Genomic DNA, 21,608 nt, shown 5'->3' with positions numbered 1-21,608 from the left:
TTTTGAAAGAACTGACTTGTATTAGAAACAATTTCTTATTTTCTTTAATGTTTGGTTTTACATTTGATTAAATTACAGATGAATTACTTTATTACTTAATTTAAACACAAATGCATATGAATAAATACAATTGCTTTTCACAATACTTCATTATTATTTCTTGTAGAAACAATGTAATTAATTTGTTTTGAAACACATGCAGTGCGGCTTTAAATAATTGTATTTGGCTTCCGAGTGCCTTTTCAGTCTTGGTTTTCTATTCACTTTTTGCATACTGGGCGCGTATTCCTCCCTCATTCACCTTCAGTGTGTAGTCGTTCCCCCCCAGGCTACATTCTCCAATGTGTTTAATTGTGGTTTATATTAAATTGTGTCCCATGCTGTTTTTTAAGGCACCAGAGCGAGGCGATAACAATCGAGCAGACTGCAAATAACGCTCTCTCTGATGCTAACAAGGCCTTGGCCCTGGTCAGCGGAATAGTGGACGGAGAAAACAAAGTGAAGGAGCAGATCAACAACCTCAACAACCAGTAAGGAATTCAAGCCATGCCTTCTTTTTTCTGTAGCAGTTTCCCTGACCACTTAGAATGTATGGGTTTCTTTGATTTTACCAAATTAAAAATTTGGTAAAATCTGATTAAAGGCATAAAGTTATCCAAAAGCAGTGTGTAAGACTGGTGGAGGAGAACATGATGCCAAGATGCATGAAAACTGTGATAAAAAAACAGGGTTATTCCATCAAATATTGATTTCTGGACTCTTAAAACTTTATGAATATGAACTTGTTTTATTTGCATTATTTAAGGTCTGAAAGCTCTGCATATTTTTTGTTAATTCAGCCATTTCTCATTTTCTGCAATTAAATGCTCTAAATGACAATATTTTATTTGCAATTTGGAAAGATTGTTTTTCCAGAGCTGTGTATATTACACTATAATAATCACAACATGCGCAGATGATATAATGCACTGGTGTTTGTGTTGCAGGTATAAGACAGACGTGAATCTGGTGAATGCTATGCAGAAGCAGGCTGCTGGTGTGAGCAGTGCTGCCCAGGCAGAGAGCAAGGTGGCGCTGGACACTCTGAAGCTCATTTCTGATCTGGAGAAGAACATCAGCACAGCTCCTGAGGTATTTCTGTTTAACACACTTTTAAAATAGAGAAAGATTGATTTTAGTGCCGTTATGTCCTTAAGGGGCAGTTTCCCCAGACAGGGATTAAGCCTAGTCATAGGCCTGGGCGATGTGGTAAAAATATTATAGTCATGATATTTAAAGAGAGTTTTATAATAGATTTTATTTATTGTGATACATGTGATCATAAACCATGCACAAGTACATTTCCAAACTGTGTACAAGGACTTTAATCTAAATATACTGCAGTTTGTTTATTTAATCAGATCTAATTATGTTCTCTGTAATTAACTGTACAGTTGGGTCAGTGGTGTTTGCACACTGATGATATACTCAGTTTTAAAAAATGTATATTGTTTATGTAATAAAAAAATTATCAGATTGCAAAGAAATATCATCATATTTCCAACCTCTATATTGTTATATTATTATATTATTATATATATATATTATTGTATATTTTCCTTTTAGTGGAAAATCTCCATTTAAATGAGGGCTTAACCCCTGTCTAGGAAACTGTTTAGGAAACTGTCTAGAAAACTGTCTAGAAAACTTTCTAGGAAACTGTCTAGAAAAATGTCTAGGAAACTGTCTAGAAAACTGTCTAGGAAACTGTCTAGGAAACTGTCTAGAAAACTGTCTAGGAAACTGTCTAGAAAACTGTCTAGGAAACTGTCTAGGAACCTGTAGTTAAATATTTTCAATGCTGTGAAAAGTATTGACCTTCATTACTCTGTAGGTAGAAGTATAGATACTAGTGTTTAAAATACTTCAATAGAAGTTGAAGTATCAACTCAAGCATTTTACTCTTCAAGTAAAATTGTAAAAGTACTGTATTTAAAACTACTTAAAGTAATGTAAGGGGAAAAAATAAAGCTATTAAGGACAAAAGCTTAGGCCACCCCCACAACATCAAAACACATTTTTCTAAAAGCCATAATGATTATAATGTTATATTATTAAAATGTTAATGTTGATAATACAATTTGGGATGCACTACGCTGTTGCCTGTTTCAGCTGCATATATGCAGATTGTAAATGAATATATTTTAGTAGAATGTAAATATATTAAAGCTTAGTTGGACTGGAGTTTGTCTGGAGTTCTCTTGAGTCTCTGCACGGAACATCTTCATACTAGGCTACATATGTCTGCTATGTTCTTGCTGGAGTGTGTGTGGGGTCATGTGTGACGTGTGCAGGTCATGTGACATTTTCCAAAATCATTCAGCCCCAATTTATATATTTTCTGCCTGCCTGTTTTTGATGGCTGTTATTTGTCAGTGCTGCAGGAAGGATGCTGCAGTTATGATGCGTATAGGTTTATTATGATAGTGATAGTGATAGCTACAGAGCTCTGAAATAAAATACAGCAATTAAGATGAGAAGCATGAGTCAGCATTAAATGTGAGATTCATTCTGCATCATATTAATGAGAGAATGAGAAATCTGGAGCAGCTCCCAGTAGATGTGGGCTTGTGTGAGCGAGTGTGTGCGCATGTGCTGCTGCCTGAGTCTGCCATGCCCTTGTGTGTGTGTGTGTGTGTGTGTGTGTGTGTGTGTGTGTGTGTGTTTGTGTGTGTTTGTGTGTGTGCGTGCATTCAAACCATGCTTTAATGAGCTTTGTGAATATACTTACCTATCTCTCTTTCCTTTTGTTCTTCTTTCTCTCCCTCCTTTTTTCTTTATCACTGTCTCTTTCATTCTCTCTCTCTGATTTTGTCTCTCTCTCTCTTCTCTCTCTCTCTCTGTTTCTCTCTCTGTCCTTCTCTCTCTCTCCTTCTCTCTGTCTTATTCTCTCTCTCCTGCTCTCTCTCTCTTTCTCTCACTCTCTCATTCTCTCTCCTCTCTCATTCTCTTGCTCTTTCAATCTCTCATTCTCTCGCTTTTTCTCTCTCTCCTTCTCTGTCTCACTTTCACATTCTCTCTCTCTTTCCCCTTCTCTCACTTCTTCTCCTCTCTCTCCTTCTCTGCCTCACTTTTGTATTCTCTCTCTTTCTCCTTCTCTGCCTCACTCTCTCCCTCTCTTTTTTCTTCTCTCCCTCCTTCTTTTCTTCATGCTTTCATTCTCTCTCTCTGTCTTTCTCTCGCTTCTTCTCTTTCCCTTCCTCATGCTTTCATTCTTTCTCTCTCTCTCATTATCTCTCTGCTTCTCTCTCTCACTCTTTCTCTTTCCTTCACTCTCTCATTCTCTCTCTCCCCTCTTTTGCTCTGTCTCTCCCTCCATTTCTCTCACTCTCGCATTCTCTCTTTCTCCTTATAGAGCAGCACAGCTGATTTGGTTGCCAGATTGGACAGTCTGAAGGATTCATTAGCGAGTAATGTATCTGGATACCAGGAGCTGCAGAAGGACATTCTGGCTGATCAGAAAGAAACAGAGGATCTGCTGAATAAAGCCAAAACTGCCCAACAGGTAAAATAAATAACCCACAAACTAAACAGCTTTCATAACTATGACTGTTAAAGAGCAACACCAGTAAAAAGACTGTTTTATGTAGCAAATACAGTCTGATAAGTCAGGATAAGTTCATCAGAGTTAACAGCCTCAAAAACTGATAACAGCTCCCCAGATAAGAGCACCTAAATACTTCACAGAGTGAAGTGGTACTGTAGAATATATATATGTAAATATATTTTTAGATCATTGTGAGAGAAACATAAGTAACATGAGGCAGGTTTCAGTCTGTGTGTAGCCAATACCCATGTTTACCAAGTTCAGAGCTCAACTTTCAGACAGAAATGTTTTCGATTTAATAAAAAAAAATAATTACCCATTTCTACCTTTTTTGGAGTTGTTTTTGCTGAATAAAAGTAAGTGTAGCACTTTGGGGAAAAAAATATTTTAAGTTATTATAATTCATGAGACATCAGTTGACCTCAGAAGTATGTGAAAGACCTCAGACTCCAGAGAAATAAAACATAATATTTTCTTGTCTTCTTCAGTGTGATATTTAAGATATAAAACCCAATAAACTTGTGCACAGCTCAGTTTAACCCTCTGTCCTTTGTTTCTCAGATTCAGGATAAGCTGCTTGCCAGGGCTAACGCTGCCAAGGCAGAAGCTGACCAAGCAGTAAAGATTTTTGACAGTCTTGATAGCGTGGACGAGGCTCTGGACAAAATCAAAGGTAAGGATCAAGGTCCTGCAATTCTTGGGTTGTTTCTAGAATAGCCCACCTCTATTTACTCCCACCATTCTAAAGTACAGCGCCTGTTAGCCAATCAGAGGTATAATTGCATGAATATTCATGAGCAGGCGCCAAAACCTGTCTTTCGTCAGAGATCTCTAATTCAGTGATCTAAAGCAGGGCTAAATAGAAACACCTGAGCACTTTGTTTTCCACAATAAACTGCTCACATGGCATTCATATTCAAGCTGCAGAGAGCTGAGATGTATTACCACAAGACTCCATTAGGAACCTCTACAACTCTATGCCGAGACATCTGGCATGTTGCACACTACTTCTGTATGTGTAGCTCAGTCTTTCTTCTGAACAGCATTGCAGTCCGACACTTCCTTATGAGTTCAACTATTTTTTTTGTGATGATGAGTGTACAGTATATAGTTGTCAATAAGTCTAAAGCAAGTAGTGGTAATGTTTCATATACATGTTTCATGTTCATGTAGGATTTGAAGGCCAGCTCAACAGTAATAAAGCTTCAGCTGACGAGGCCCTGAGTAAACTGCCCCTCATCAACAGCACCATTCAGCAGGCTGCGGCCAACAACGACAAAACCCAGGCTGTTCTGGCTGATCTGAACAACTTCAACGAAGCTGTGGACACGATTGAGAAGTTAAACAACACTCTGAATAGAATCGAGGTATGAAAACTCACTTCTGTATTTCAAATTTTATACTTGAGGGAAGCAGTTCACCATTCAGAGGTGAGTAGTATCTGCCTATAGCCGGCTGCTAATTCTTGCGACCACTGCTGGAGCAGAGTTAGCATTAGCTGCTAACTGAATTGCGCAAAATGCTAACTCTTTCGCCGTTCAGAGGCTAGTATATCACACTGTAGTCTGTGTGTTTACCCTGTTAAAACAAGCCACTATCTAGCTAATATCTCACAGGCTTACTTAGATATAAGCTTACTGTAAATAAACAGGAGTGCTTTACTCACCCAAATAAACAGTTTTTAGGAAAGAAATCTGTGTAGATTAACATCCAGCGATTGTTTTACAATCCAAGAATTACAATTTTGTTTACTTAGCTTAGCTTAGCTTTATAGGTCTCACCACCCTGCGGTGAGACCTCAAACATTATCCGGTGCACCTAATAGTGCAAAAAATATGGTATATTATTTTAATTACTTTGAGTAATAGATTTTTTCAGGAAGATTCAAAGAATAATACAAATTATACATGCATTAAAACCTTCCTAAAGAATTGATGCAAGATTAAAAGGGTTTTTTTATGCTTTTCAAATTCATTTCCTCATTTTCAGCAACACACAAAACCAAAAAAAAAAATCCTGTTTTTAACCAAGAAAGCATCACAGTGTTGGTCTTTGTAGAAGCTGAGCACTTGGTTTGTGTTTTCACTGTATTGCTCTCTCACGCTCGGGTAAACACACTGAATAAAGTGTCCCCGGAACAAATCGGCACTGACGTTCCCGGGAACGGAGCCGTGAGGCCGCTCTGAAAAGCCGCTACTCAAACTTGATGAATTAGCTGAAGTGGCTCCTCTGTGTTTCTCCTCAGAAAATGTCCGGCTCCCTCCCGCCCACCGCGGATTTTCTGACCACGGCCATCGCGCTGAAGGGAGGCATGGAGGCACTGAACACTCAGGCAGGCCTGACCCTGAACCAGCTCACTGCAGAGAAGAAGAACGCAGAGGCGAACAGGAAACTGGCTGAAGCGGTAAGATAATCAACTCTGTCTCTGTTCATACAAAACTCACATTACATCATATACAGTACCAGTCATGTTTAACAAACCAGAATATGTTTTATACAGCTCTGGAAAAAAATGAAGAGACCACTTTAGTTTTTGAATCAGTTTCTCTGATTTTGCTATTTATAGATATATGTTTGGGTAAAATGAACATTGTTGTTTTATTCTATAAACTACAGACAACATTTCTCCCAAATTTCAAATAAAAAAAATGTCATTTAGAGCATTTATTTGCAGAAAATGAGAAATGGCTGAAATAACAAAAAGACCTCAAATAATGCAAAGAAAAAAAATCAGTTCAGAAATCAATATTTGCTGGTTTTTAATCACAGTTTTCATGCATCTTGGCATGTTCTCCTCCACCAGTCTTACACATTGCTTTTGGATAACTTTATGCTACTCACTCCGGGTGCAAAAATTCAAGCAGTTCAGTTTGGTGGTTTGTTGGCTTGTGATCATCCATCTTCCTCTTGATTATATTCCAGAGGTTTTCAATTTGGTAAAATCAAAGAAACTCATCATTTTTAAGTGGTCTCTTATTTTTTTCCAGAGCTGTATATAAGATTCTTCAAAGAAGCACCGCTTGCTCAGATTACACAGTTTTGCACGTCTTGGCTTGATTTTTTCAGTCAGCTTCATGAGGTAGAGTCACCTGGAATGTTCAGCTTTCAGTTAACAGCTGTGCTGAACTTTTCAAGAGTTAATTACTTGAATTTCTTGTCTCTTAATGTTAGTTTGAGAGCATCAGTTGTAAAGTTGTGAAGAGGTAGAGTTACAGGTATACAGTGAATTACTCTATTTAATTAATGTTCTAATCCATATTATGAGAAGCAAGAACTATTCAACTAAATAAAGAAAAAAATAATAATCTAAGAAATGATGGTCAGTCAATCTAGAAAAATCCAAGAACTTTGATCAAGTGTCCTCAAGTGCAGTCGCCAAAAAGACCACCAAAAACGTTCTGATGAAACTGGCTCTCATTAGGACCGCCACAGGAAAGGAAGACTAAAAGTTACCTCTGTTGAAAGGAGTTCCACTAATCTGTAGAAATTTGAAATCTATATAAACTTACTTTAAGAAATGAAGGTCTATCCAAATCATTTGGAACTTTGGAAAATGTTTTGATGGAACTGGCTCTCATCAGGACCACCCCAGAAAAGTTCATCAGTTAAGTTACCAGCCTCAGAAACCATAAATTAACAGCACCCTATCCCTATTTTGGTTCGTTTAACACTTTTATGTTACTACATGATTCATTATGTGTTCCTTCATTGTCTATATGACTTTGTAGTATTCACTTACAGTGTAAAATTAAAACTTTGAATGTGTGTCCAGATTTTGACTGGTACTGAATTAAACAATAAAAAAAAATACTCAAATCTCTTTCGTTTCTCTCTCTGCAGGTTAACCAGGAGGCCAATCAGGCGTTTACACGTGCAACAGACACCAGAAATGCTGTTTCAGACACTTTAAAGACAGTTAACGACCTTCTGGGTGCTATTGGTGAGTCTGAGGCTCCGTCCACATTAGGGCTGCTCGATACTGAAAACAACAGTAAAAAATATGACATTACATTACATTTTGCGGACGCTTTTGTCCAAATCGACTTACACATAATTATGTTCATTTAGCAATAGAGGACATATAAGTTCAAGGCAAAAACATTTTTAGACAGGGCCTAAAGGAGGTTTAAAAGGAGTTTTAAAGAGCTCTGATTTCAGGAGTTTACAAAAGAAAGTGAGGGATGCTGCTGATGCAGTATCTATCTATCTATCTATCTATCTATCTATCTATCTATCTATCTATCTATCTATCTATCTATCTATCGAAAAGGGAAAAAAACATAAAGATTTAATCCAAAATTACACAAAATACACCCCTAAATAGTGTATAGCTCAGGAAATGATTCCGATTGATATAAATGATATAAAAGAAGCAGAGTTTTCAGTGTTGTCCTGTGGGTGTTGATGTTACAGTATACCCTGTAGACATAGGGTTGGACTATAAATTAGAATAAATCATATAATATACAATGTAATAATACTTATATCACTCACTTCATGATTTTAATAATAAGTGTAATTACACAATAATACTTCTTAAAGGAGAACTCTAGTGTGAAAAGGACTTTAAGTGTAGCGAAACATGATAACAAGTATGAACTTTTATCGAATAGCCCACCTTTTCTGTTCATGCAAAGTTCTCCCTGCAAAGAAATCACTGTTTTTACACCAAACACTGTTCAATAAGCACCATAGACTGTATATAGCTGGACAGATCATCGTCTCTCAAAAGTGAAGCCACCACAGGTCGGGCGCCCCCTGCTGTTCGGTTTCAGAAAGCTGTGTAACCCCACCCATCCCCATAGGTTTCAATGACAAAACAGACAACTTTCAATCACATTTTCCCCCCAATATACTGTAATTCTACCTCCATTATTTAAATGCAACAGAATTCCCCACAGAATTCTTTTTTAAAACGCTGGGTTACACCTAGCTGGGGTGGGACCAATGACTGTATGGGCAGGACCATAGACTCTGTGAGCTCTGTGGAGGCAGCCCTCAGGCTTATTCAAATGAGTAGTCTGTCTCTCCACAGTCTTTCTCCCTCTTCTGTTCTCTACTGCGCAGACTCGGGTTTCAGGATCGCCAACATGGCGGAAGATTTTGGCTTCATTTTTATAATTCAACTGAGATATTTTTTAGCAACAGTTGGAAATCAAATAAAGTGGGGATCTACTTAGAGTTTGATTAGTGATAGTGATTTTTTTCTTTTCTTTGCATTGACAACTCTATGCCCCTATCACTAGCATTGTAAGCCTGTTGGGAGAATCAGCCAAAATTTATTTGATATTTTTAAACTTTTTTTAGAAATAAAAAACTGAAGAGTGGGGCGTGCAATATTATTCGCCCCCCTTGCGTTAATACTTTGTAGCGCCACCTTTTGCCGCGGTTACAGCTGCAAGTCGCTTGGGGTTTGTCTCTATCAGTTTTACACATCGAGAGACTGAAATTTTGGCCCACTCTTCCTTGTAAAACAGCTGGAGCTCAGTGAGGTTGGATGGAGAGCGTTTGTTTGTAAACAGCAGTTTTCAGCTCTTTCCACATCTTCCCCTAACCATGTCCCTGCTAAAGAAAAGCAGGCCCAAACCATGATGCTGCCACCACCATGTTTCACAGTGGGGATGGTGTGTTCAGGATGATGAGCAGTGTTACTTTTCAGCCACACAAAGCACTTCGTATACACGCCACAAAGTTCAACTTTGGTCTCATTTGACCGCAGAACATTCCTTCACATGCTTGCTGTACAAACAGCACTTCTTATGTCTTTCATTCAACAGTGGCTTTTTTTCTTGCCACTCTTAGCTGTAGATCTCTGCAGTTCATCCAGAGTGATCATGGGCCTCTTGACTGCATCTCTGATCAGTCTTCTACTTGTTTGAGCTGAATGTTTAGAGGGACGGCTGGGTTTTGGGTGGTTTGAAGTGGTCTGATTCTCCTTCCATTTTAATATGATTGTTTGCACAGTGCCTTTTGTGATGTTTAAAGCTTGGGAAATCTTTTTGTATTCAAATCCGGCTTTAAACTTCTCCACAACAGTATGTCGGTCGGACTTGCCTGGTGTGTTTCTTGGTCTTCATGCTCTCTGCATAGTTTCAGTTTTTTATTTCTAAAAAAAGTTTAAAATATCCAATAAATTTCGTTCCACTTTAGGATTGTATCCCACTTGTTGTTGATTCTTCACAAAAAATGTAATTTAATATCTTTATGTTTGAAGCCTGAAATGTGGCAAAAGGTAGAAACGTTTTTTAAATATATTATCGATATACTTTTGCAAGGCACTGTATAAACTGTCTGTTTTATCTGATTTTCTTCCAGGAAATCCAGGAGCTGTGGATGAGAAGAGAGTGTCGGATCTGGAGAGAGCGATGAAAGACAGCCGCAGCCGCGTGGAGACGGACCTCCGGCCCAGGCTCAGGGAGCTGGAGGACACGGAGGCTCAGCAGAGGGACGCCATCACCCGCATGATCAGCGACATCGATACCATCCTCGCTGACATACAAAACCTGGAGCAAATAAAGCGGAACATTCTACAGCTCGGAGATACATGCTACAACACATCGCCCAACGAGAGACCCTAACGCCTTCACATCAGTGCTGGACTAAAGAAAGTGCCCTTTATTAATGTCTCAGGATAAACGCAACGACCCAAAGCCATGAAAAAAACACACTGATACCACTTTTACTGTTATTCATTTTTTTATTTTATTTTTTTCTGTTACCTTTCTATATTTTTGTACTACTGGAGTGAGCGACTGTAACTAACTGTATTTATGTCTTCCATTGTGAAAGAGATGACTGTGATGTGCGAAAGGATAAAACATATTAAGATAATAATTAAAACAATGCCGCATCTGCTGTTAAACATTTCATCATCATCATCAACATCCAATGTTGTTTAAACTGTCAGTATTTATTACACTCAAACAACATGCAAACAATTGCTGCCACAGAAGGAATCAACCAACAGGAATGAAACTTGGTGGGTAGTTGTACCCAAAGACATAGGAGTAGGTTTGAAATTGGGGGGAATCACATTTTTGCTAAAAAGAATCAAAGCCCAATATATATATTTTTTCTGTACTTCTGTTTATTATTAGTAAAATCCAACCAAAGGTGTCTTTACAACCTAAACATGTTACTCCAAAAAATTATATAAATATGACAAAAACTCAGTACCGCTTTATTTTTAATTTTGTGTTTTAACTTTTACTGAAAGCACTTCTTATGATGGTGTTCTTTTATTAACTTTACGTTTTATAGAGATTTTTGGCAGTATTTAATATAAACGTAAGATAACCCAAACCCTCCCAGTCTGTTACCCAAAAGCCACTTTTATTGCAGTATATTGTTATTGTTGCGATTAATTGCTCTCATCATATTGTGCCAAATTCAGCACCCCCGCCAGAAAAAGCACCCTCTCTAATGTCTTTAACTTTACTTAGAAAATGGAAATACCCAGGATACTTTTATAAGCTACACTGACTAGTAAAAAATAAGGAAAAAGAAACGTCCCCTGCAGCCTCTCCCATGATTTTCCTGGCGGGGGTACTGAAGTCAGCACCATAGTAGTGCCTAAATCTGCACCCCTGCCATGAAAAGCACCCTCTCTGACAACCTTTGGTCCTCGTTACATGCAATTTGTCAGCCCAGCGTTACATCATTATTATGGTCATGCAACCAGTGGTCCTACCTTTTCTAAATGCACATTCTAGTGTGCTACTCTATCAGGACAATGCTCATCCACATACTGCTGCCATCTCAAGAGGTTGTTTTGAAGACACAGATGCTATACCATGACCAGCAGCTTTAACAGACCTAACAGATTTCCTCTTTAAACACAACCGCAAAGTGAGAAGTGAGGAATAAAATTGGTTTCTTACAATGCCCACCGTACCTCTATTTATCATTTAGATTTACAAATATTATACAAAAATTATGTTTATAACCTACTTTTTATTAACAAATTAATTAAATTCTACAGCAGAGTTTACAAATGTCACAAAAAAAAAAACAATAAAAATAAAAAGAAGGTAATTAACATAAACCCTGATTAAAAATGTGTGGGATGCTATTAAGACACTCTATCAAAATTCCAACAAAATTACCTCTACCACAAAATCTACAGAAACTGTGTGAGAAAATGTATACTGCATGGGGGTTGGGGTGCATTTCCTGGAGGAGGTGCTGAATTTGACACAACAGCGGCTTTACATGCTGATAAGAGCAATGAATCGCAATAATAACAGTATACTGCAATAAAACGGCTTGTGGATGTCTTGTTCTGGAAGAATTATTACAGAAATTCATTAGGAACCTCTACAACCTCATGCCGAGATGTCTGGCATGAAAATAAACCAAACTGAGATGGAAAGCTTCAAGTAAACAAACTCAGAAACCGATTGAGACCAGAGCAACTACAAAACTACGGGTGTGAAAACGCTCTAAATTATAATAATTTATCAGTCTTGGTTTCCTCTATCTGTCCTCCAAATAGCAATGCAATCTGACACTTCCTTCTGGGTGCAACTATTGTTTTGCAACTATTTCTTATATGATACGATGAGTGTATCAAGTCAAGCCTGGAGGTGTGGAATAAAAATTCAATTGCACAATTAAAGAGTTTAATGGTTTTTATTAAACTAAACATTATAATCACTGCTGAACAAAACATAAGTTGCCTTCATGGTAAAACATCATCATTGTTGTTGTTCAGTATTAGACTTTTTTTCTGTATGCATAAAGAGCTGATAAAAGTGGCCTACATTAACATATCTTACGTACTGGTAAATATAAACGATTCCTTAACACAAATTACAATTTAGAGAACAAAATACGACACGTTCCACCATATTTCAGTGCCCGTATGTGGCCGATCATTTATACACCGTTAAAGATTAAAAATGTAAGCAATTTAAAAAAAAAGAAGAAGAAGAAGAACAGCAAGAACAAATAAAATTCCAGAGTGAACAGAAAACCTTCTGGTCTGACCTGTTTGCATGATTGGCAATAAAGGCATAGAGATGTATAGGAAGCTTTGTGGATTATAGAGGTATAGTAGAATGTCAGGATGCTTAAGCCATGCACGTTGATGATGTGTTCGTCTACACATCTCTGCCGGAGCTCAGCTTTAAACCGTAAATGTTCTACACAGTGATCTAGAGCCTGTTAGAGAGAGGCGCGCGTCTCGGCGCCCTGGTTGCTACTGTAACTCTGTATTGTAACGTATCGAGCACTTGACTATACATTAGGACGCCGGTGATATCTGTGGAAAAGAGCGAAACAAGACACTAAAATCCATCAGAACTCATTCATTAGATTCCTGCTTTCGGAGTTCGGTTACATTCAGTTCAGTTGAAAGCGGTGATTTTAGGGTAGATTTATAACAACACACTGAGGTGCACAGCGGGGGCAGGATTATCTCGATGTCATACTTGACAAAAAAGCACTTGGATGAAGTGGAGTCCATCATTGGTCACAGTCTTTTATAGTCTTAACAAGTTGTAGCAAGTATATTAATCACTGAAAAATATGGCATCTATAAAAGAAAAAAAAATGAGTTTCTATTCTAACTAAAGACTAAATAAACTCTGATAGGCCTTGCTTAGCGCTTTTCACCAAAAATTTGTCTTGTTCTTGAACCAGTTCAGTTCAAGATTCTAAGAACTGTGGTGCTTTTCAGCGAACCTGCCTGCGTTTTCACCAATTTTAGTGGAATTGTCAAAAGGTCACACCATACATCACCAACAGAGGGCGATGCACATCAATTAGCTTTGAAGAACCAAGTATTTCTCATTTCCTGCTGCGAATGAAGTTTCCTGGTTCCAGAACCTACTTTTGTTGGTGGAAACGCAGCAAACTGGTTCAAAATTAGGTTTGCGAACCAAAACATAGCTGCTTTCATGTCAGTGGAAAAGCGCTAACTGTGTCAACAGAACACTTCCCATCCATTTCCCTCTTGTACTGATGAGGAAATCCAGTTTAGCTGTAAAGTGGCACTAATGTTTAATTCAATCTTTTAAAAAAAAAAAAAAAAAAAGTCAGATTTACTGATCTGGACAAATTACAAACCATTAAACTAAAGCAGATTTGGGTTGTAATTGTTTGATGCCATTTCTGAAGTGTTTTTTTTTTTTGAGTAACCACTCTGCAGTGGCAGTCAAAGTGGTGTTAACTACATCACTTTAACACTACAGTTCTTACATCACTTCCTGCAGCCAGAAAACATTCAACATTTTCAGAAATCGTAGTCATTTCCTTTTTAAACACAATTGCAAAGATTGAAGAGAAATGAGGGAACTTTTTTATATTTCTTACAGTGACCACCATACCTCAAATGGTTAACAAGTATTAATGTTATTTTCTGGTCATTTACAGTGGATTTTGAGAATTGATATTTATGTTTATAACCTAGTTTTTTAAACAAATTAATACAATTCCACAGCATGGTTCTGAAACATCACGAAAACCAAAAAAATTAAAGGAATGTTATGTAAGATAAATCCAGATGTTCCCAATAACATGGTTGCCATTATCAGTTTTGGTAGTTTGATGAACAGCTTTGCAAAGTGATTCATTAAATCCTTGTTAACATCTTCTCTAATCTGTTAAATATTAGCAAACTAATTCCCAGTCTTAGACCACCCTTCATTTATTTACTGTCATTAAGTGCAAGTTATGCATATAAGACAATCCACTTGCATAAGAAAAGTGGATAATTAATAATAATAAGAAGATAAATAAATATATTTCTTAAAAAAGCGTACCTGAATAACTGGATACTTAGACTGTATTATTAATAATTATCGACCCCTAATTCTTCTGTTATAGGAAGCTGAAGTTGTCTATTTGCTATTTGTATTTTTTTAAATATTTCTGTTCCATCTTAAATGCAGCAGCATCAGTAACTGCTAGTGAATCATTTAAGGTGGAACAGAACATTAAGCTAGCTAGCTATTGAGATGTACTGCTACTGTACTGTGATTTCTTTTTATGCTGTTAATACAGTGTTTATTATACTTTTCAGCAAAGAAAATACTACCATATTTTTCCCAGTATAAGGCGTACTTAAAAGCATTTAATTTTTCCCAAAATCGTCAATTGGAGCCATAAAGCCACTCTGTTGAAGTACAGTGTTATAAAGGAGTATCAGTTTAGCCCGAGGCACAGAGGCTGGAGCAGTATTAGCATTAGCGGCTAACCACACTAAGCATTAGCTCTTTCACTGTTCAGAGGTGAATATTATAAGCCTGTAGTCTGCTGCTAACCCCGGCTAGCGATGCTGGAGCAGTATTAGCATTAGCCATTAACCACACTGAGAAGTAGCTCTTTCACTGTTGAGAGGTGAGTATTGTAAGCCTGTAGTCTGCTGCTAACCCCGGCTAGCACTGCTGGAGCAGCATTAGCATTTCCCGCTAACCGCGCGAAGCGCTAACTCTTTCATCGTTCAGAGGTGAGTATATCGTACTGTAGCCTGCTGCTAGCCCCTGCTAGGCTCTTAAGGTTTTTTTTTTTACTGTAAATGTAGTAAATGAAGAAAGGGTGGTCTTTGGCTGATTTCTTCACTGTAGAACTGTAGGCTGATAACTGTAGGCTGATCTTGGTTTTACACTATTCCGTCTTCACGCACAGCCTCTGCAAATCTGGCAGCTACAGAGTGAACCGTGTAATGGCAGTGACTGGTTTACAGGAAACACACTAACAGCATTAAGCTTAAGCTGGTGGCGAGCAAGAAGCCGCTGTATGAAGAGTAAAGCGCATGAGAGCAACAGGAGGGGGCATTCTTTAATGTGCAAACAAATACAGCGGCTTGCAAAAGTATTCATACCCCTTTTCACATTTCGTCATCATACGACCTTAAATGTATTTGAAGTGATAGACTCATACAAAGTAGCACATGATTGTGAAGTGGGACAGAAATGATATATGGTTTTCAAAATCTGGATCAAATAAAACTCGGAAAAGTGTGATGTGCAAAAGTATTCAAATCCTTAAATAAAATCCAGTACAATCAATTGCCTTCAGATGTCACTTAATTACTTAAAAGATTCCGGCTGTGTGTCATTTAGTCTTGGTATAAATACACCTGTTCTGTGAAAGCACCTATTCAGAGATTTGTTAGAGAACACTAGTGAACAAACAGCATCATAAAGAGCAAGGAACTCACCACACCAGACATGTCAGAGATAAAGTTGAGGAGAAGTTTAAAGCAGGGTTAGGTTATAAAAACATATCCCAAGCTTTGAGCACCTACCAAGACATGACGGTTCACCCAAACTGACAGATGAAGCAATGAGAGCACTGGTCACAGAAACCAATCAAGAGCCAAGAGGCTGTTTACCCTACAAATCTGGCCTTTATGAAAGAGTGGCAAGTAGAAGACCATTGTTGTTGAAAGAAAGACATAAGAAGTGCTGTTTGCAGATTGCCACAAGCCATGTAGGAAAGACAACAAACATGTGGAAGAAGAAAGTTGAACATTTTGGCCTAAATGCTAAGTGGCGGAAAAGTAATGCTGCTCATCACCCTGAACACACTATCCCCACTGTAAAACATGGTGGTGACAGCATCATGCTGTGGGGATGCTTTTCTTCAGCTGTGACAGAGAAGCTGGTCAGAGTTAATGGGAACATAGATAAAGCTGAAGTACTAAATACAGGGCTGGAATCCTGGAAGAAAACCTGTTCTAGGCCGCAAAAAAAGATTCACCTTCCAGCAAGACAATGACCTTAAACATATAGCCAGAGCTACAGTGGAGCTATAATGGTTTAGATCAAATATTATTCATGTGTTAGAATGGACCAGTCAAAGTCCTGACCTAAATTCCATTAAGCTTTTGTGGCAAGACTTGAAAAATGCTGCTGCTCACAGAAGCTCTCCATCCAATTTGGGTGAGCTTGAGCTGTTTTATAAAGAAGAATGAGCAAAAATCTCAATCTCTAGATGCGCAAAGCTGGTAGAGACAAACACCAAAAGACTTGCAGCGGTATCATTTTCATTCCACTTCAGTATTATGTGCTACTTTGTGTTGATCTATCACTTAAAATCTTAATTAAATCCTTTTTTTGTTAAGTTTGTGGTTGCAAGGTGACAAAATGCGAAAAAGTTCAAGAGGTATGACTAATTTTTCAAGCCACTGTACTTAAATGATGCATGTAGGCATGAATGCACACTGAAGACAGAACATCTGCAGCATAAAACAGCACGCCACTGCAAAACACAGAGCAATACGAGTCTGGTTTGTGTACACAGTCATGGTGAATAGAAAATGAATCAGAGATGAAATGCGCTTAAGCGTTTTTTTTTTCTTTCTGTTTTTCTTTTTTTTTTTTGCAAACACCGTCACAGCAGACTACAGTCTACGAGGCTGATCTAGCACTCATGCGTTTAAAAAGAAAACCTCTATGCATGCATTTAGGGGAACAGGCAGTATCAGATTGACAGCAATGTTTAATCCACTTTCTTCTAAACCACACCCCTCTCCTTCCCACCCTCACCTCATTGGACCTGCAGGCCCACCTGACCCGTTCCCTCGTTTACCCCACAGGCGGAGGGCAGCTCTCTTTGGCACGACGCTGCTGCACACCTTTAGGCCGGACGAGTCACTATGATACAGTAAGAAGGGACGACAGATAGGAGAACTATATGGGAAAGCGTTGGTGGTAGCGTTGGGGAGGGGGGGGGGTCTATACTGTAATCACACACAGGGAAACAAATAGGGCATCGGATGGAGGGGCGACGGAGTTTCCCCCACCCTCTTCTATCCGGAAGCGTTAATGTAGAGTTGGCTTTGCAGGATGTAGTCGATCACTGGCTGACTCAGGTAGTCCACCACGTGTCCATCTCCATGCTGGAGAGCCAGTCTGAAGGAAAAGAAGATATATTTTATATTATTTATTTATATTTTTTCCCACCCCTTGACTAGTCACAATATGCCACACAAGGCCACAACACACCGCCTCTTTTCAAACTTTTGCCGAGTAGCATCACAGCGCAGGGACTCCAATACAACAGCTCACAGATGCAGCCTTGTGCCGATTGAAATCACCCTTTGGAGTGATAAGAGAAAAAGAGAGCTCCATCTACCCACCCAGAGAGAGAGAGAGAGCAAGGCCAATTGTGCTCCCTCAGGGCTCTGGCAGCTGATGGCAAGCTGCATGACCAGGATTCGAACCAGCGATCTCCCGATCATGTTGGCAGCACTCAGCGCTCCATTACTACTGGCTACTGTATGTTCAGCTCAATCTGATTAAACTCTGATTAAACTACAATCCACTGGAATACTATAATACTATATTTTATTAAATGTATTAGAAGTGTATTATTTTACTGTTTAGAGATATTTTTTAAATAAAACAATCAATAGAATACACAAAAACATGTTAAACACAGGCTTCTAATGCAATAAACATTAAAAAAGAATACATACTACATACAGTAGTTAATTGGGTTTCATTTTTAACTAGATTTTAGAAAATGTAGACAGAAAACAGAATTCTTATATTTTTCCATCACTGAAACAGGGATAAGGCTAGTCATAGACAATGTTTCTTTTCTATAAAAAATCTCCAAACGTCTCCCAAAAGTGTAATTCCTCTAAAAGCTTAATCCCGTACGTTTTTTACATGAACAAGATACACATACTGTAAATAACAACCAAATGTCCATTAAATTGCAGAATCTACATGCAAAATCAAAGAATAAATACTTATTTAACACAATTTTACAATCATAAACATTACATTAAAAACTGATAATAAGTAGTGGTGGAGCAGATTAACTGGTAAAATAAATAATATACACAGATAAATAGCTCTATTTGATTTATACACACATTATATGATTGTTTTTCCATCACTACCACTGTGAAAAGATTAATTTTCTTTTGCTTAATAAAAACATTCTAAAAAGTTCAAAACCTGAAACAAAATAGCATATCGTCACTGTCCAATGAAAAACAAGTATCTCCATTTTTTATTTTGATTTTCACTTTATTATATAATTTAAACACACAAACTGTACCTTGAACTTTGCCGAAATTTCTTGATGACCAGACCAAAATAAATACTTTATAATGATCTGAAATAAACTCGTTTTACATTGACTTCCATTAAAAGTTTAGAAGATTTTTTCTCTCTCCTGTAAAGTTGCTGTTTTGGAGATGCTTGTTTTTCATTGGACAGCGAAGATATTCACAATTTATTTTTTTACTTTTTGAAATTCAGCACACTTCAGCTGTGTTGTAAGCATTCCAGAGACCCTTAAATGAACAACGGGGATTATATTTTCAGTAGTAAATTAGAAAATGATCAAGATGTGTCATCAGATATTAAGGAAATATGCAAAGTTCATGCACTGTCATCTTTTTTCAACAGAGCTACAGCCAGCATTTTATTACTATAATGATCTGAAATAAACTCTTTTTACATTGACTTCCATTGAAAGTTTAGAAGATTTTTTTTCCTCTCTCCTGTAAAGTTGCTGTTTTGGAGTTACTTGTTTTTCATTAGACAGCGAAGATATTCACAATACTACTGGTGCTTATTTCAATTAAACAGTCCCCCCAAAAAACAATAAAAGCGATCAGTTCAGGTTGTTCTATGCAAATATCAAGAACTGCAGCATTTTGTAACTGGTAGAAAAATTATGGAGGAGGGAAATCCTAATATTTCATATTAAAGACATAAAAACACAATGTTAAATTATGCAAATAATAAAACATTTACTGCAGTTATATAGGGAGGATATATTCAGTTGTGAAAGTGAAAGTATAAGGATCAGATTATATCTGCTGATGCTGATTATTCATGCTTTCTGTTCTGGTGTAATGGATGCTGTAGGTGGTTTTACTGAATGGAAAGTTCCTCACCTGCTCTTAGTTGAACTGACGATTGACATCGGGTGGTTGAGATCATCCTTGGTCACAATGATGTTGTCCTGTAATGAGCAGGGTTTGGGTGGTTAATAAGGTAAATATGTTCAGTGAAGAAGCCAAAGCCTGTCAGTTTTCTGCAGCAGACATGCTGTATAATGGGCTGTTTACATCTTGCCTTATGATTACATCACTTCTGGGTTTTATTCAAGTTTCTCTGCATAATTAGACCAGGATGCACAGTGAGGATGCACTGTGAGGATGCAAACTATCATATATACTGGTTCTATTTGAGCTAAACTGCTGATAAGATGCAGTTTAATCTGATATATTAGACAGATAACGCTAATTGCCACAGCTATGAACAAACACTGTCTCTGCTGCTGCTCCATGCTAAGCTGTTTACACACTGAAGGGCGTGCAGCTGTGCAGCGTTCACTGCTTATGACTGCGCAACTCTGCTTACTACACAAACATCTGCAAAGCAAATTTCTACTGAAAACAATGTGTTTGAAGGTGCAGCGGCACATTTTTAGCATTTTAGTATTAAAGCAGCTTCACACTGCACAAATATTTGCGCTGGTCTGGACCACAGAACCTTCTTGTTGTATTTACTTTCTTGCTCCCATGACATACTCTGACCAATCAGAGGAGATTTGTGTGTGCTTGTGCGGTTTATTGGTGTGCATTTTGGTGAGTTTAGGTTTGCGCCTGTGTGAAACCAAACCAAACAGGTGGGAGAAACTCCTCCAAATAAACAAACTCATCAACTGATCTTGACCAGAAAAATTAACTACAGGTGTGACAACACCTTAAAAGTAATAACTTTAAATGATATAGTTCACGCCATTTAGTGCACACTGGTTACTCTGACAAACCCCTTAACCCACAACTAAATAATCACAACCCCTAATCAGCTATAGTCTAATGATTTGTAAATTGTCCTGATCAGCATTTCTGAAATTTGCGATATTTCGGTGTGCGCATTAACAGAGTGAACAAACGTTCTCAGTAATGCACAGACCCACAGTAAACCAGCACTGTAGGATAGCAGACGCGTGCTTTCCTTCTTCCCCGGCCTGCTCCTCCATATCCACCCCAAAACCCCACCCCTGACCGAACGCTGTTTTTTACTTTTTACAGAAGAAAAAACTCTTTAATTTGAGTTTGCTAATTCCCTGTTAAGAAAATAAAAAGTTTGAGTTTATCCAGCTGTCTCTGGTTGGTTCTGGTGACAAAACTTTAATGTTTTATTTGTGCTAATTGATTGGATACGTTCTGTGTATTCTGTCTACTGGGAGACAGTCAGGACTGCTTAGGACCTGGGGGACACACAAAGTTTAGACTAGTAGTTTAGTCAGAGAACTTAAGAGTACGAGCGAGAGGAGAGAGGAGAAATACAGCAATTATAAACTCTTCTATCACCCGTATTTAGCGTTATATTGACTCTATGTTACACGAGGGCGCGCCGCAGTCGGCAGGGCTGTGCCCCACACGAGGAAGCGTCGCGGTCGGCTGTGCCCCGCACCACGGTCAGTCCGATGGAGCGCCGCATTTTGGCTTCAGGGTTGAGTTTGATAACAAGGTAAAAACACATTCAGCAGATAAAGCACAGTGTGATATCAGTTTAGTATTTTCTTAAAATATGTGACTGGCTGACAATATTTGTTGGTTGAGTTAATTGAATAATATTCATGATTACATTTCATATTACTGCACTTTATTTAAATTTGCCTGTTTTTGATTAATGGTAAGAATTAATGTTCCTTTTTTATAATAGACCATTGTGATTTTAATTCATCTGTTCATTTTTTTCTGTTTAATATTGGCTCTGCAAGTGTGAGTAGGATCACCTTGTTGATTTGAAATAGGAAGGGCTAAAAACGTACAGCATGTTGGAGCTAGATAATATTAATACCGAACCGTGGCCACACTGTACCGTTGCATCCCTAATATATATACATATATATACACATAACTGGGCTGAGCCCGGGCTCTTTACATACCCAGACAATGCCCCTGATTAGAACCCTGACAACAGTCAACCATCAGATATTCATTTCTATCTTGGCACTCCTCTTGATCACAACCCTGATCAGCAATTTGTCAATAACAGTAGAAAAGAAATGTTCTGTTAATGTCTGAAAGGGTTAA

The 21,608-nt window shown here is 38.0% G+C and overlaps 2 protein-coding genes across 2 annotated transcripts in view; one reads left to right on the top strand and one right to left on the bottom strand.

Moving 5' to 3' along the window:
* Positions 1–12,203, top strand: part of lamc2 (laminin, gamma 2) — a 39,612-nt gene extending 27,409 nt beyond the window's left edge. The window contains exons 15-22 of the mRNA XM_022677894.2: positions 393–530; positions 987–1,131; positions 3,395–3,544; positions 4,148–4,259; positions 4,760–4,953; positions 5,832–5,990; positions 7,427–7,526; positions 9,902–12,203. Of these exons, the coding sequence (XP_022533615.2) occupies positions 393–530; positions 987–1,131; positions 3,395–3,544; positions 4,148–4,259; positions 4,760–4,953; positions 5,832–5,990; positions 7,427–7,526; positions 9,902–10,164 (1,261 nt within the window). The 3' untranslated portion in view covers positions 10,165–12,203. The remainder of the gene's footprint in view (positions 1–392; positions 531–986; positions 1,132–3,394; positions 3,545–4,147; positions 4,260–4,759; positions 4,954–5,831; positions 5,991–7,426; positions 7,527–9,901) is intronic.
* Positions 12,204–13,619: 1,416 nt separating this feature from the next.
* nmnat2 (nicotinamide nucleotide adenylyltransferase 2) overlaps positions 13,620–21,608 on the bottom strand; it is a 31,041-nt gene continuing 23,052 nt past the window's right edge. Inside the window, exons 10-11 of the mRNA XM_022677915.2 lie at positions 19,452–19,519; positions 13,620–17,445 (exon numbers count right to left, since the gene is read on the bottom strand). Of these exons, the coding sequence (XP_022533636.1) occupies positions 17,343–17,445; positions 19,452–19,519 (171 nt within the window). The 3' untranslated portion in view covers positions 13,620–17,342. The remainder of the gene's footprint in view (positions 17,446–19,451; positions 19,520–21,608) is intronic.

The sequence above is a fragment of the Astyanax mexicanus genome, chromosome 8 (assembly GCF_023375975.1).
Source record: "Astyanax mexicanus isolate ESR-SI-001 chromosome 8, AstMex3_surface, whole genome shotgun sequence".
Taxonomy (NCBI): Eukaryota; Metazoa; Chordata; class Actinopteri; order Characiformes; family Acestrorhamphidae; genus Astyanax; species Astyanax mexicanus.
The sequence above is the reverse complement of the archived record's forward strand: the minus strand, read 5'-3'. Positions and strand labels throughout refer to the sequence as shown.